This window comes from Eschrichtius robustus, chromosome 7, assembly GCF_028021215.1.
Source record: "Eschrichtius robustus isolate mEscRob2 chromosome 7, mEscRob2.pri, whole genome shotgun sequence".
NCBI lineage: Eukaryota > Metazoa > Chordata > Mammalia > Artiodactyla > Eschrichtiidae > Eschrichtius > Eschrichtius robustus.
The window spans coordinates 121683147-121699306 of NC_090830.1; the positions used below are offsets into that span (position 1 = coordinate 121683147).

Consider the following 16160-nt stretch of genomic DNA (forward strand, 5'->3'; position numbering starts at 1 on the left):
AGAGGGAAGTTACAAAAAGCCCATGAGGCAGGGATATAATCAGATAGAAGGTTCAATGAAATGCTTCAAGGTAGTGTAGTATGACAATATAGTTTAGCAATAAGACTATTTTTGCTGGCCACCCTGGATGAAAGGCCACAGAGTTAGTGAATAACTTATTTAATTGATTGTATCACTATGAAACTACTAGTTTAATGTCCTATTCTTATAAGTCGAAGTCAGTATAGCTCACCAGCATGTACCAATGTCCATGCTGAGTCTGTGGATCAAATTACCACTGTTAGAGAAACAAGTTCAAGTTCAATGGGCAAATAAGACATATACTAGATGTTACTTTCTGTCCCAGAACTAGTAGATTAAGTAGTAGATCCATTTGAACTATAGACATAATCAGAAGGTTTCTATTTGTGTAAACAAGTATCAAAGCAAATGCTAACATTACAAATCATAAAATGCTTGTCTGCTAAAATCCCACTTGCCTCCTCCTTTCCCTTCTAATCCCTCCTCACCTCTCCCCTAGGTAAAATACATTGGCAGGACCACATCTACGTGATTCATACACGTTGTCTGTATTCTTAAGCAGAAGGAATTTTGTGGCTCCTCTAGAAACTATAAACTGTTGAGCACATGCAAGGAAATTAAGTGCTTCTGTTTCAATTAAGCTTATTTATTATCAGTGGAATGTTTCAGATTTTATACATTATAAATCTGATTGACAGACATAATCTCCTTTGGGGACCCAGTAGCTTTGAAATTTTCAAGAATCTCTTCCTCTTTGCAAGACAATCGGGTACACAGCAAAGCAGGAGGGTAACCCCCGGCCCTATTTCTGCTTTCAGCTGATATCACCACGGTGATCTGTGATACGCCCCAAAAGGCATTGGTCCTGATTGGGAATGTGGAAAAAGGCCTCACCCCGGGCCTGAAATTGATCATCCTCATGGATCCCTTTGAGGACGACCTGAAGAAGAGAGGGGAGAAATGCGGAGTTGAGATCTTATCCCTGTTTGATGCTGAGGTATGGCTCTGAAAGTCAGCTCACAGCTGGAAGGCGGCTCTGATGCTGTGGGCAACTTGCAGGACTTCTACACAAGGGAGCAAGCTGTTGTTCTCCGGGGTGGAAGGAGAAGAGTAAATTACACTCATGCTGTGAAGCTTTGGGAATCATTTCCCCAAGACAACTCAGAAACCATGCCAGTGGGTGAGGAAGGTCTGTGACCAGTGTGCACAGACTTCCAAGTAGAGGATTTATAAATGCAGAGGCTAGGTGGCAGTTAAAGATATGGTCCTGGAGCCAGGCTTCCTAGGTTCACATTCCAGCTCCACATCCATTAGTTAGGTGACCTTGGGCCAGTTGCTCCACATCTTCCTTTCCCCCTCTGTAAAATGAGGATGAAATAGCTCTTACCTCACAGAGGAGTTGTAAAGAGTTATATGAGAGAATATAAAGTGCTCAGGACAGTAATATAAAGTGTAGGAAGCCTTGAAATGTTAACTGTTCATTTTATTCAAAACGATTTAGCAATGGTCCTAGAAGACTGAACCATAGGAGTCTGATGGGAAGTTTGGACATTTGGGATCTGCCCTCTTGAGTTGATATTCTAGAGAAAACTTATACTCTACCCCAAGGCTTCCATTGTACCTGAATGTTGCCTTCTGGGCCTGATCCAGGTTGGAATTTTGGTTGTATTCACACAGAGGTGTTCTCAAGCAAAAGGGAAAGGGAGGGCTGTATTTGTCCTAAGTCTTCCCAACTCAACTAATGTCTTTCTTTCTTGGTTTCCTGCTCATGCAGAATTTAGGCAAAGAGAACTTCAAAAAACCCGTGGTAAGTTTTCTTCTGCCCAAATTTGAGTGTTTCCATATTCAACTTTCAAAGCTCACGGTAGACTAAGCCCTTGTGCTTTCCCCTCCAGCCTCCTGCACCAGAAGATCTGAGCATCATTTGCTTCACCAGTGGGACCACAGGTCAGTGCCCAGGAAGTTGCCCCAGAGGCCCCTGGTCAGCCAAAAACATGGCTTGAGCCACTGACCACTAGTGGGCTGGTAAAAATACCCTACAATGAGCCCTATCCATAGGGGCTTATAATCTAAGACTTCTGAGTACAGATGCCTGCATAGAAAAACCTATGCATAAGCAAATAAATTTCACTGAACACAGTGGGAGGTGTTTACATGCTATGGAATTCAGGGCTCTTAAAGGTGGCATCAGAAAGTCAACTTTCTCCCCCAGCCCAGACTCTCTCAAGTTGACATCACTGGAGTGGTTTCACTCAATCAAGATAGCCCAGTGGTAGTTCTACACAGATCACTCCGTGTCCTCTTTCTCCCCTGTATGTAGTTACCTAGCTATTAGAACTCAATAAATTTTAACGTGATCCACAATGATCTAGAAGTTATATCCATTCCACTGTGCCCCGTTTATAAAGTGATGGCTAGGTAATGTTGTTAGATCTGAAGTCTTCAACATGAAAACAGCACGGGGAGGGGGGCGGATTACTTGGGATTTTCTTTTTGACTGCGTTGCTGTCTGTGACTGTGGCTATGCCCTGTGTGGTAGCACAAGGCTAACGCTGCTGTCAGAAGTAGAATCTGTGGAGGCATCAATCATTCATAAGCAGAGTCATACACCGTTCACAAAAAACACAGTGACAGGAGAAGCGCTCGGCTCCCTGGAACAGAACCAATCTAATGTAGCTTCTCATTTCCATGCCAAAGGCTACCTATTAGCCATTTAACAGATCTTTCCACCTCTTGTTTCCTACAGGTGACCCCAAAGGAGCCATGTTAACCCATGAAAATATCGTTTCAAATGCTGCTGCTTTTCTCAAATGTGTGGAGGTCAGTGGTCAATTGAAAAGGAGGCCCTCGTTAAAATGGGAATCTGTCATAAGATTTTAAAGTTAGAGGAGGCAGAGGGGGAAGAAACAGGTTGAAGGCCTGAGTGTGGACAAATACTGGTGCATCTTTGTCTAGAGTTTTGCTCTTCCAGGGTCACTGCAGATCTCTGCACTCAGTGCAGTTAGGGCACCCCTTAGAGTTGCACAGTGCACACCTGTACAACTGTATGCAGCGGTCCTAGAAAGAAGTGTTTAAATCTTCTTTGGAAGAGAAAGTTGGCATTAATCCAATGTTGTCTCCTTTCCATTTCCTGATCTATAGTATACTTTTGAGCCCAGTTCTGAGGACGTGACCATATCCTACCTCCCCTTGGCTCATATGTTTGAGAGGGTTGTACAGGTAAGGATCCTATATTCCTAGCAGGTATGTGAAAAGAGGGTCCTGACTTGCTAGTCCCACGTTTATTCCAAAGGCAGCTCTGCAACATTTACAATCCTTTCTCTAACGTGAAGGACGTGGGCAGGGAGTTGGCATGGCTGAGTCCTAATCTTGGCATCGCCCCTAACCTGCCGCAGAGCCTTCCTCTGTTGAGTGTGTGTGTGTCCCACGGAGCAAATGCTTCCTCCTGCCTTCACACAGGGGGCCTGCAAGTCCAGGGAGCTCATAGCCAGGAGCTTACTATCTACCCTCAATTCTGAGCAGGGATACGAGGGATTGTTTTTTCTTTTTTCTTTTATTTGGGTTAGAATTTTTTAAAAGACCTAGGGTTAGAGAAAAGGAGTTCCCCACAGAGGGGTGGAGAAGGAGCCTTTGATCCAGGTAAGGTGTCCAGAGTGTTTAAGGTGGAGCTGTTGAGGATTGCCCAGCAATTGGGGGAGAGCTGGCCTTCTGTGAGTGGACGCCAAGCTTTTAGGCTACTCTGAGGCTGATTTGAGAACCGAAAGCAAAAACACAGGTGTCATTAGGGATGGAAAATCCTCTCTCTGATCCCTGCTTAAATACCTCTTCAACCAGCTTATCTGTTGATGCATGAAATGCCAAAATGGAAGATTCAGTTCCCTGGGCTAAAGTGTTGATATCTGATTAATAAAATATCAATTCTAATAAGCATATTTTTTCACATTTTACCATTTCTGAAACTGAGATGGTCTTACAATTGTAGGCGTGTTCTAGTTTGAGTGGCAGTGTTTTTTCTTAGTGCTACATAACGAATGGTCTCTTACAAAGGATGATGCCTTAGACCCTCACCCAGAGCTGTGGGCAGAGTAGGTCTGGGCCTTCAGTCTCACAATCTGTCTTACCTGTCCCGCCACCTCAGCAGAAGTGAGTTTCCATCTTGCTTAGGGGGTAGGATCTCAGAGTTCTGGGTACATGAAATTTCAGGGGTCGGGCGTCCTGTTCAGAGAAAAGTGCCCATGGACATCCTCAATTCTGTTCCATACAGACCCCACCCAAAGTGGTCCTTTGGCTCTGAGCTCTGCTCTTTGGTTTTGTTTTTAGGCTGTTGTGTACTCTTGTGGAGCCAGAGTTGGATTCTTCCAAGGAGATATTCGGCTGCTGCCTGATGACATGAAGACCCTGAAGCCCACAGTCTTTCCCGCGGTTCCCCGACTCCTTAACAGGGTCTATGATAAGGTACTACCTTGCTTCTGTTGGGCTGGCCCTGAGCTGCAGGAGCTGTCTGGGGCTTAGGCCTGACTAAAGCTCTTAGGAACTCTATGTTACTAAGAAACGTGCTCCACTTCTACCCCCAACCCCTACCAGCATCCACTTATAGCCACACTTACAAGTGCAGCCATGAAAAAACATAACAGATGAAACTCCCTTTCCTCTGGATGAGATTACTTGGATGTGACCTGGAGAAAGAGATTAATTCAGAGAGTTGGGGAGCCCCTCAAAATTCAGCTGACTTACTGGGAAATTGTTACTCTGATTTCATAACACCTACTGGTTTAGTGTGCTTCTTGCTGAGGTGCCAGGCCCCATGGTAAATATTTCATATGCGTTCCATCATTTAATTTCTACAAAAGCCCAGGAAATCATGCCAACACTTATAATCCCTAACTTACAGATGAGGAGACTGAACCTTGGAGGTTAAATAACTTGTCCAGGGTCAGATCTAATAAGGAGTCGGGCCAGAATCCCACTGCCACATAACAGTTTTAGCTGTCATTGATCACTGCTCTATTTTTCATTAAGGTTGGCAAAATGGTGATTTTTCTAATCCAAGCATTTCTCTTGCCTTCATTAGCTGAGATTCTTCCATAAAGGCATGAAGATTATTTGATTTTTTCCTTTATCAGTCTTTAAAATAATGAACTGGTACCCCAGCGATCTTCAAAAATGGCCAATAGGATGTTTTCTTTGTAACGTTATGATACTACATAAATACATATGACACTGAATCGAAAGTCCTAACAGTGGTACCCAATCAGCTGTTTAATCAGTACTCCCAGGTAACTTTACTGTAGATAGAGGCTGACTACTTTTTGAGGACATGCTATCTGAGTTGTCAAGGTTGTTTGCTAAGGACAAGGAACTTGGAGGAGCTGGAGCTCTGTGTGTTTGTACTAAGTTCACTTCTTTCTTAGTGTGGGCTCATCATTATTCAGCACACCAGTGCATGAATAAGAGCCTCTTTCTTATGAAGCTAGGAGGCACTATCTCTTGCTCACTGATGAACGGCCTTGGTGAGTATCTCCAGTAGGTTTCCAACTAAGAGGCACTGTCACTCTGCAGGTACAAAATGAAGCCAAGACACCCTTGAAGAAGTTCTTGTTGAACTTGGCTGTTGCCAGTAAATTCAGTGAAGTGAAAAAGGGTATCATCAGACGCAACAGTTTCTGGGACAAGCTCATCTTTGGAAAGATCCAGGTACGTTGGGTAGATTCTGGATGGAGCCAGGTAAGTATCTGGGCTGCCCACTGACTCAGCACACTTTGCTTTTCCTTTGATGGTCAAGCATCTCTTTAACTGGAGAGCCTTTTGCACTTTCTGTGTTCACTCACCTTTCGAGATCTCTCTTGGACAACTTTGCCACTAAAGGGATTTGGTCAAAAAGCAGAAAGTGGATTTTTCTTAGGCTCTAGCACTCTCATTCTCTTAGGTGGTGTGTTGAGGTTGTAGGTAATTTGAAGGGCCCAAGAATACAAATTATCTAAGGAAATAAAAAAAAAAAAATTGCAGGTCTGGTCCCAGCTATGGATGGTGGTGACAGTAATAGCTAACATTTTAAGTTCTTTTCTACAATGTTGGACCCTATTCTAAGTGCTTTGTAAATTAACGAGTTTAATTCTCATGACAACACCGGGTAGGTAGGCTGTTCTACCCATTTTGCAACACAGGAAACTGAAGCAAAGGGAATAGTATTCAGCACGTCTTTTGTGTCTATTAAACAGGAAAGCCTGGGCGGGAAGGTTCGTCTCATGGTCACCGGAGCTGCCCCCATCTCCTCTCCCGTCTTGACGTTCCTCCGGGCAGCAATGGGATGTCCGGTAAGCCAAGCACCTTTTTTTTGATGATAGCTTATTTCACTTTTGCACAAATAAAGCTTACTATTTAAATAAAAATGAAAACACAAACGAAAAGTACCAAAGAGAAAGTCAGCCAAAATCTCAAAATCAAGAGAAAGTGTCCTTCCAGTCACCTCTTAATGCACCTGTGTACAGAGACGTTTACACAAAATGGCATCAGTATTAACAAAATTTTACCATATGCAGCAACATGAATGGACTTGGAGGGCATTATGCTAAGTGAAATAAATCAGACAGAGAAACACAAATACTGTGTGATATCACTTACATGTGGAATCTGAAAAAATACAACGAACTAGTCAATATAACAAAGAAAGAAGCAGACTCACAGATATAGAGAACAAACTAGTGGTTACCAGTGGGGAGAGGGGGAGGGGCAATATAGGAGTAGGGGAATAAGAGGTACTAACTATTAGGTATAAAGTAAGCTACAAGGATATATTGTACAACACGGGGAATATATCCAATATTTTATAATAACTATAAATGGAGTATAACCTTTAAAAAACAGCATCAGTGTTCTAAAATACTTATTAAACAGTGCCCCATTAACATTGCTTCTTGTCAAAGAAACATCATTTTAATGGTTTTGTAATAGTTTATTGAACGTACCCAAATAAGTAGTCTCCTACTGATGGACACTAGAGTTGTTTACCACTTTTTTTTTGTTATTATAATCAAGTGATAAGGATACTTGTGTATATTTATGCAATTATCAATTTAGGATAAATCCTTACAAGTGGGGATTATTGAGTCAAAGTATATGGGTTTTTTACATGTTAATGTAGATTATCACACTTCCCTCCAGAAAGGTCTTATCTTTTTTATGCATTACTGCAAATAATGCACAAGTCCTGTTATCCCCATATTCTTGCTAGTGCTTTTTCAGTCATTTAAATCTTAGCCAACCAGATACATGAAAAATCTTATTGCAACTTTGTTTCTTTTATTAACACTAAACATCTTTTCTACTGCTTACAGGCACTTGTATTTCTTTCAGGAATTATTCACTTACTTCCTTATAGAAAAATGGGCAAAGGATAATTTGGTTCTCTTTCACCTTGCTTCCTAGAAGTTCTTCGTATGGTCATAAAATCAATCTTTGTTGTGTTAGAAATATTTTTCCTAGTCTCACCTTTTTGCACTGTGTATTGCTATATAAAAGTTTCAAATGTGTATGTAGTCAGTCACCTTTTCTATGTGGCTTTATAATTGTTTAGACGGGCTTCCTAACCCTCAATATTGCATAAAACTGTTTCGTCCAGATTTTCTGGTAGCCTTATGGTTTTACTTTTTTCCAATTAAGTCTCTGCTCCACCTGCAATTTAGTAAATGGGCTTGAGTACAGATATAGTCTCATATTTTTTTTTCCCCAAATGGCTAAGTAGTTCATTCATTTGGCCAACATGCACAACATGAATGAAACAACATCCTAAAAGAGAAAAACAAATGCTGTATGCTAACACATGTATATGGAATCTAAAAAAAAAAAAAAAAAAAGGGTTCTGATGAACCTAGGGGAAGGACAGGAATAAAGACACAGACGTAGAGAAAGGACTTGAGGACACGGGGAGGGGGAAGGGTAAGCTGGGACGAAGTGAGAGAGTCGCATGGACATATATACACTACCAAATGTAAAATAGATAGCTAGTGGGAAGCAGCTGCATTGCACAGGGAGATCAGCTCGGTGCTGTGTGACCACCTAGAGGGGTGGGATAGGGAGGGTGGGAGGGAGATGCAAGAGGGAGGGGATATGGGGATATATGTATACGTATAGCTGATTCACTTTGTTATACAGCAGAAACTAACACAACATTGTAAAGCAATTATACTCCAATAAAGATGTTAAAAAAAGAAAGGTTCTGAATTGATGCCTAGGTCAGAGTTCCTCTGGTCTTTCAAACTAGCATCCTCTTGGCCAAACTTAATACCTTCCTTTCCCTCAGCTCCTAAAACCAATAGGTCAGAAGGTCCTATTGCCACACCCCTCCCAGAAATGCCTTCCTCTCCTCCACCAGCTCTGCCTACGACAGGCCATAGCCCTACTGCAGCCCACGCACTTATTTCCCCACATCCCCTCTCCAGTCAAGATTATCCTTTATACCAGGAGTGGGCAAACTGCAGCACAGGCCAAACCTGGCCCGTTGCCTGTATTTATAAGTAAAATTTCAGGGGAACACATCCATACCCACTTATTTACATATCGTCTACTGCTGCTTTGGTGCTACATTGGCAGAGTTAAGTCGTTGAAATAGAGACCAAGTGGCTCACAAAGTCAAAAATATTCACTATCTGGTTCTATATACAAAAAGTTTGCCAACCCCTGTTCCATACCATAGCTATTTCCCTTAAAAAATGCTACTCACTTCCTTCAGCTCCTTCAGTAGCACTCCATTGCCTTGGTTCAAGTCTGATTGCCATTGGGTTGCCCATCACTCAATGAGTAACTCGCTTTTTCCCATCAGCTTGAAATGCCACATTTCCCAAAGTATAGTATGTTTCCATACTTTGGTCTATTTCTCAACCCTTTTGGTTTTTGAGTGAATCCACAGTTGTAAAGACTTAGCAGCTCAGGCATAAATTCAAGGTATTAGGACACTAAGTGTCATCCAACTCTCAGAGACCTTGCTTTCCTCATGTCTTGCCATAGGGCACGGCCGGCTCCTGCTTTATCTTGAGTAAGTCTCAAAGCCCTTCTTTGGTTTGCGCAGGTATTTGAAGCTTATGGTCAAACAGAATGCACTGCTGGCTGTACAATTACATCACCTGGGGATTGGAAATCAGGTAGGTTCTTTGTCAACTGGGCAGGAGGTGCACTGGTTGGGAGAAGGAGTTCTAGATGAACTAGGAGGTTTAGATAACCTCAGTGCTATGGATGAATGTGGCAGATGCCAAACCTAAGCTTTGGTCCAGGCTCTCCAGCACTGGTGCCAGATGACTTTTCAGTTTTATTCTTTTAGAATCAATCCATAAATCTCTCTGAAATATGGCTGGAATTATCACCATTTCACGGTATCCTGGCTGATTCAGTGTGGTGTGTTCTAGGCCACGTTGGAGTCCCCATCGCTTGCAATCATGTGAAGCTGGAAGATGTGGCTGATATGAACTACTTTGCAGTGAACAATGAAGGACAGGTGGGTAGGCTGTGCCGGGCAGTCATTTTCAGACAATCATAGTGGGGATGTTTGCATCAGAAAAAGCACACAATTGTGAGCAGGTTTGTGTTTGATTCTATTGAGAATTTTAGCAAGGAATTCAGTGTCTCTGAGCCTAACTTTCCCGTCCCCACAATGGGGATTAAAATCTGGTGCTCTTCATACATTAGTGGAAAGCATCAAATGATTCAAGGTGGTAGGAAAGTAGGTGTTTTGTAGCAGCCTTTGCTACTGTCACCACCATGTACCATCTTATGTGCAGATCTGCATCAAGGGCACCAATGTATTCAAGGGATACCTGAAGGACCCTGAGAAGACAGAGGAAGCCTTGGACAAGGATGGCTGGCTTCACACAGGAGACATTGGTCGCTGGCTCCCGGTGGGTGTTGCTTCAAAACTTCTGGGAGTCCCTACAGAGGAAAATTAGGTGACTTTTCCAAAGAAGGAGTGTAGTAGTCTATTTTGTTGTTGTTGTTGTTGTGATTTTTACTTTTATTGAGGAAGAAATTGTGTTAACTCCATGGGCCTATAGTGTTTGCCTTTTATGAGTTTCAAAGGGATAAGTTTCTTTCCACTTATATATGGAGACATATCAAAACAAGGATGCAGGATTTCTAAACAAGGTGTATGCAGAGGCTAGTTTTTGCCCCTCGGTGACCTTCACAGCCTCTCTTGGTGGAAGACACTGAGACTTTTTAAAAGCATAGCTTGCTGACAAACAATCGGCAGTAAGTAGTCTCTGTCAACCCCCTCTGTTTTCCTAAGAGAGGAAATTAAGGCATGGTAATGATGGAGCCTTAAACCCCTGTGGAGGATATTCCAAGAGCTTTCCTCTCTGGAAGGTTTTGTCTACCATGTGCTGGGGGAGCAGGAATGTAACCAGATTTAAAACTCCCTTCTTGCTCAATATTCTCAAGATTTAAGTGATATTCAAGGAATGTTCGACAACAGATCTCTAAGAACACTGGCCCTAATGATGTATTTCATAGATTTGGGTCTAGTGGTATTTTGCTAACAGATCTGTTTCTGTATAACGAGAGTTCTCAGTTCTAATAAGCCTACAATGTAGGCAACAGATGTGTCCTCCCACTGGAGTTGTAAAGGGCTGAGCCTTATTAATCACTTTCAGATAATGTCTGTTAGGCTGAATTGATGGCTAATTTCTTGAGTCGGCCTTGTTAATAGTTCCAAGGTTGGTTCAGTCTGCTGCGCTGTTCAGGGTGTGATCACGTGGACTGTATTTGCCACTTGTCCCAATTCTATAATTCAAATCCCTAAAAACCTAAGCGCCTCAGACCAATTAGCCCAGAGAAATGAAGCTGCAAATGACCTCTGGTGGCTGCTCAGAGAGCCCTCCCCAGCCCCGCTTCTGTCCTAACAAGCGCAATTACTGACTTGCATGATTAGCAGTGGCACAGTAGAGCTGTATAGCCTGCTCCCGGATCTAACAGGAGGGATACAGAAAAGGGAGTCAAGGAGGGGGAGAGCTAATTCAAAAGTCTTAATAAAAGATAACACCTTCCCTATTCCTGAGAGTTCTGGAAAAGGAGTAATTGGAAATTAAGTTGTTGGAAATTCAGAGCTGCAAAATTTCTTCATTGGATGAGGCAAGCATTTACACAATGCTAGTGGGTCCAGGGGACTTTTTCCAAGACTGCCCACTGACTCTTCAAAGACACACGCAGTATAGACAGGTTTTGAAGAAAGCTGCCTTCCTCCCCTTTCCCCAAAGCCAAGAAAGAGAAATGAAAGATTGCCCAAAGGTCAATGGAGAGGTCAAGTTTAAAGAAGGAAGATGACCTCTGACTTCACCTCTCTCTTCACTGACATCACTTAATAGGGCTCAGAAACACTGATGCTGTTATCTCTGTCTCCTGTAGAATGGAACTCTGAAGGTCATCGACCGAAAAAAGAACATTTTCAAGCTGGCCCAAGGAGAATACATTGCTCCAGAGAAGATAGAAGATATCTACATCAGGAGTAGCCTGGTGTCGCAAATTTTTGTACATGGGGAAAGCTTATGGGTAATATATATTGTCTTAACAACAGCCAGTTTCAGGCACAGACCATGCCAACTTCCATAGCTAAAGGAAATCTGTATAGGTAGATTTAGGATGAGAAGATCTGAGCTCATAAAACTAAAGAAATGAAGCCACACTCCAAACCTCAAATAAGGCACTATAAATGAAAAAAAAAAAAATTCTTTGAAACTATGATAGACTCTGTAACCAGTCAGTAGAACTGTTAAAACAGTTATACTAAAGGGTAGCCATTCAGTAGAAGAGCCCCATGGTGCACTTCGTTTCCACTACAATAGGAGTTCTTCTGGCACAAACTGTCTTATATATACTGCACTTAAACTTAGCTTCTCGGGAGTGGGGGAGGGTTGATATGGACAGGCCAGAGATGCTTTAAGCTTAATGTTGAGCACCACTTCTATTCATGTTTGAATAGAACATTTTTGTAGAGATGTTGAGTGGGAAAATGGGATCAGAGTTCCATGAGGGTTTGAAATATATGGTGAGAAAACTGTAGGACGCCAGCACTGAATTTCAGGGCTTGGGAACAATCATGCATTCTGAGGTAACGCTGCTTTCTTTCCCCACTGGGGGGCAGTGCTGCGCTAGTTCACATGCCTGTTTCCTTTCCAGTCATTCCTAGTGGGAGTGGTGGTTCCTGACCCAGATGTGCTTCCCTCATTTGCAGCCAAACTTGGGGTGAAGGGCTCTTTTGAAGAACTGTGCCGAAACCAAGTAAGTCTCACTCAGAAAAGCCTATGCCCACCCATGGGCCCGTCGTGGGAGGGGGAGGCCTCCCCAGCTTGGGCACCCACAGCTTCCTAGAGCCTCCTCTCTGGAAGAACGGACTCTTGCTGGGTGTGGATTGACTGGTTTTATTAGACTGGAAGAGAGGATGAGGAGTTTAAAAACAACCACCAAAATCCCTATTCTTTTTATAGTAGCATGTGCATTGTGGAAAAAAATAACTGGAAAATGGGGTATTAAATAATGCCGTCCAGAGAAAACCCCTGCTACCGTTTAGATTTGTTTTTTCTTCCCATGACTTTTTTTCTTTGAGCAACATTTAGGTATCACATGTGCTTGCACATACCCCCATACCCTGCTTTTATCCTGATGAGCTTAGTAGGCATTTTGAACTCTTTCATGCTCAGCCTTTCCTTCAGGCTCTTTTTCAACAGCCATGCTCTGAGCTATGTTTTATATTCCTAGGTTATAAAGGAAGCCATTTTACTAGACTTGCAGCAAACTGGGACAGAAGGTGGCCTTAAATCCTTTGAACAGGTATGTACTACTCATGTTATCCTGGTCTCTCATGTCATAAAGTTTTAAAGTTCGCATTTATAATGGGGTTTAAAATTTAAAAGTACAGTTTCCAAGGAACTGATTTTAGAGGTACTATTAGACCATTAATGACACTGACCTTTGGATTTACCTGTACAGTCCCTTCATGCTGTTCATTATTCCTCCTCCTTCTCCACTCATGTCTTTCCCAAATTATTAGTGTGTGAGAATGGGCATGTGTTACTCTTCTCTTTACCCTCCCACTTCATCAACGCCACTTTTATAAGGGGAAATATTCTTTAAGGTTCTTCACATAGCATTTAGAGGGCTCTGCGGAACAGTCCACATCACTATTAAACACGTGTGTATGTGTGCATCTTCTCTTCCAGGTCAAACGCATCTATCTTCATCCAGAGCCATTTTCCATTGAAAATGGGCTCTTGACACCAACCATGAAAGCGAAGAGGGGAGAGCTTGCTAAATACTTTCGGACTCAAATCAACAGTCTGTATGAGAAAATCCAGGAGTAGGTTAAGGTACTTATGGCTGCGAGGGGCTCAGAGGTAGCCTGCCTTGTGGGAATATGGATTAAAAACTAATCTTACGTTCATTTTTTTGTCTTTCCTCCTGTCTGTTGTTGTAGCTACCTACTAAATTATAAAACCATAGTTTCAGGGCTTTTTAAAAAATATTAAGTGAGAGAACTTACCATGGGAAGCTTAGCCTTGAACTAAATAACTCTTGTCCCTCCCATCTTAAATGTTGCTGACATTTAGGGCTACTTCTATCAAGATACCTTTCTTCAAGGTCCATTTATATCTTTTTTCCTTCCTTGTGATCTCCAACCTTTATAAGTGATAACTAGTTCAAGGGCCAAAGTGACCCTTTGGGAATTCTTCCGTGTTTTCTAGTATACCTAAATTGTTGGCAGTCTCAACATTTAGGCCTTCCAATGTTCAAATTAAGAGAACTTTAAGTTCTGAAAAGCTGTTTATAATTCATGTTTTCTAACCATTCCACAAAACCACTAAAATTGAGTTTTAAGCTATCACAATATTAATTAATCATATCTGTGAGACAAATTTCTTCTTTGTACTTCTGTGTCCACTGAGGTTTGTGTCCAGAAGGGAAAAGTTTGATCACTGAGCATTTCCTAAACCCTGTAGTTTCTCTGACTTGGGAGAATTTAAAACTGGGCCTATGACATTTTGTCCAAAAAGTATGTTCTAAAAGTGTTTTCTGCAGTATACCTGGTAACTGAACCTCTTCCCAACAGTTTGCTGCTGAGCTGGAAGCTGTGGGGGAAGGAGCTGAAACTCATGTCAAGTGCACTTTTCCAGTAAACGAAGTAACAACCTCCTGAACTGGGAATGAAGACCTATGGGCAAGCATGAAGCCTGCACAAGAGGCTTACCTTCTGGGAAGGAACTGACTGATCTTTCCTCCCCTGACTCAGTTCCTGCTGTACCTTACCTTACACCCCTTCAACACATGCTGCTTCCACTTGTAAATGTTAAGCATTCATAATAAACCACTGCAGATAGCTTAAGCTGTGGTGTGTGTTTCCCCACAGACTGTAATGAGAACCAGCCTCAGACAAGGACCCCTTAACAATCAATCACGTAAGCGAGTGGCTCTCAAACTTGGCTACACACTAGAATTACCTGGGAGTTTAAAAAGATATTGAGGCCTGCGTGACACTTAACGGATTCTGATTAACATGGTCAGGGGTACAGCCTGGGCATCAGGATTTTTGAAAGGTCCCCAGGTGATTCTAGAATGCCACCAGGTTTGATAGCTATGTTGAAGACCAGGCCTTCTTATCCCACAGATGTGAATAATAAAATAAATACCAGTCGAACCCTAACTCCAACTGAGCACAATTCATGTTCTTTCTCCTTTATCATCCAAGTAGTCTTGAACAGTATTCCTTTCTGGTCTCTCACCGGAATTAAGGAGAATGTTCCTGGATGGTCTTTCTAGACCCTGAGCCCAGAAGAGCTGAGGAAATGTCTATTCTTGGATATTTGAAACAGAAGGGCAGGCAGGAATTAACTTCCCTCCATGTCTAACTAACTCCCGTTGTCTCTCTGACCTCCTCTCGCACGCCCCCTTCACTCATTCCAACTGCACCACACTGGCTGCCTTCCTGTCCTCAAACATGCCAGCCACATTCCAGCCTGTTGTTCTGCCTAAAATGCAGATACTCCCAGAGACATGTGATCTGTCCCCTCATCCGCTTTAAATGTCACCTCCATCAAACTGTCCCACCTGCTTTCTTCATAATACATGACTCCATCTGACATATATTTTACTGTCTGTCCACCTCCCTACCCCTCACTGGAATCTGGCAGAGTTGTGCTTCATTCATTGATGAATCCCCAAGTGCCCTTTCCTTATTGTTAACTGTTATAAGCCAGACCCCCAAAGCTCAAGTTCCCTGCCTTGGAAAGAATTACTACTGGAATAGGTGACTACTATAATTCTACTCATGTGTTTAGAAGAGCCCAAAAAATAGCTTTGTATACTACAAAGCTACAGTAATCAACATAGCATGGTACTGCCAGAAAAACAGACACATAGATCAATGGAACAGGATAGAAAGCCCAGAAATAAACTCATGTGCTTATGGTCAATTAATCTATGACAAAGGAGGAAAGAATATACAATGGAGAAAAGACAGTCTCTTCAATAACTGGAGCTGGGAAAACTGAACAGCTACATGTAAAAGAATGAAATTAGAACATTCTCAAACACCATATACAAAATTAAACTCAAAATGGATTAAAGACCTAAATGTGGGACTGGATACTATAAAACTCCTAGAGGAAAACATAGGCAGAACACTCTTTGACATAAATCACAGCAATATCTTTTTGGATCCATCTCCTAGAGTAATGGAAAGAAAAGCAAAAATAAACAAGTGGGACCTAATTACACTTAGAAGCTTTTGCATAGCAAAGGAAACCATAAACAAAACAAAAAGGCAACCTACAAAATAGGAGAAAATATTTGCAAAGGATACAACCTACAAGGGATTCATTTCCAAAATACAGAAACAGCTTATACAGCTCAATATCAAAAAAATAAACAACCCAATCAAAAAAGGGGCAGAAGACGTAAACAGACATTTCTCCATACAGATGGCCAATAGGCATGTGAACAGATGCTCAACATTGCTAATTATTAGAGAAATGAAAATCAAAACTACAATGAGATTTCCTCACACAGGTCAGAATGGCCATCATCAAAAAGTCTACAAACAATAAATGCAGGAGAGGGTGTGAAGGAAAAGGGAACCCTCCTGCACTGTTGGGGGGAATTGGTGC

General features: G+C 42.1%; 1 protein-coding gene across 2 annotated transcripts in view; it reads left to right on the forward strand.

Annotated features, from left to right (window-relative positions):
* Nucleotides 1-14380, forward strand: part of ACSL5 (acyl-CoA synthetase long chain family member 5) — a 43642-nt gene extending 29262 nt beyond the window's left edge. For both annotated transcript variants that reach the window (XM_068548551.1, XM_068548550.1), the window contains exons 7-22: nt 840-1018; nt 1796-1828; nt 1917-1968; nt 2768-2841; nt 3163-3240; nt 4342-4476; nt 5581-5715; nt 6240-6335; nt 9086-9158; nt 9420-9508; nt 9792-9908; nt 11410-11553; nt 12181-12282; nt 12760-12831; nt 13221-13367; nt 14108-14380. In XM_068548551.1, the coding sequence (XP_068404652.1) occupies nt 840-1018; nt 1796-1828; nt 1917-1968; nt 2768-2841; nt 3163-3240; nt 4342-4476; nt 5581-5715; nt 6240-6335; nt 9086-9158; nt 9420-9508; nt 9792-9908; nt 11410-11553; nt 12181-12282; nt 12760-12831; nt 13221-13361 (1520 nt within the window). In that variant the 3' untranslated portion in view covers nt 13362-13367; nt 14108-14380. The remainder of the gene's footprint in view (nt 1-839; nt 1019-1795; nt 1829-1916; nt 1969-2767; nt 2842-3162; nt 3241-4341; nt 4477-5580; nt 5716-6239; nt 6336-9085; nt 9159-9419; nt 9509-9791; nt 9909-11409; nt 11554-12180; nt 12283-12759; nt 12832-13220; nt 13368-14107) is intronic.
* The last annotated feature ends 1780 nt before the right edge of the window (nt 14381-16160 follow it).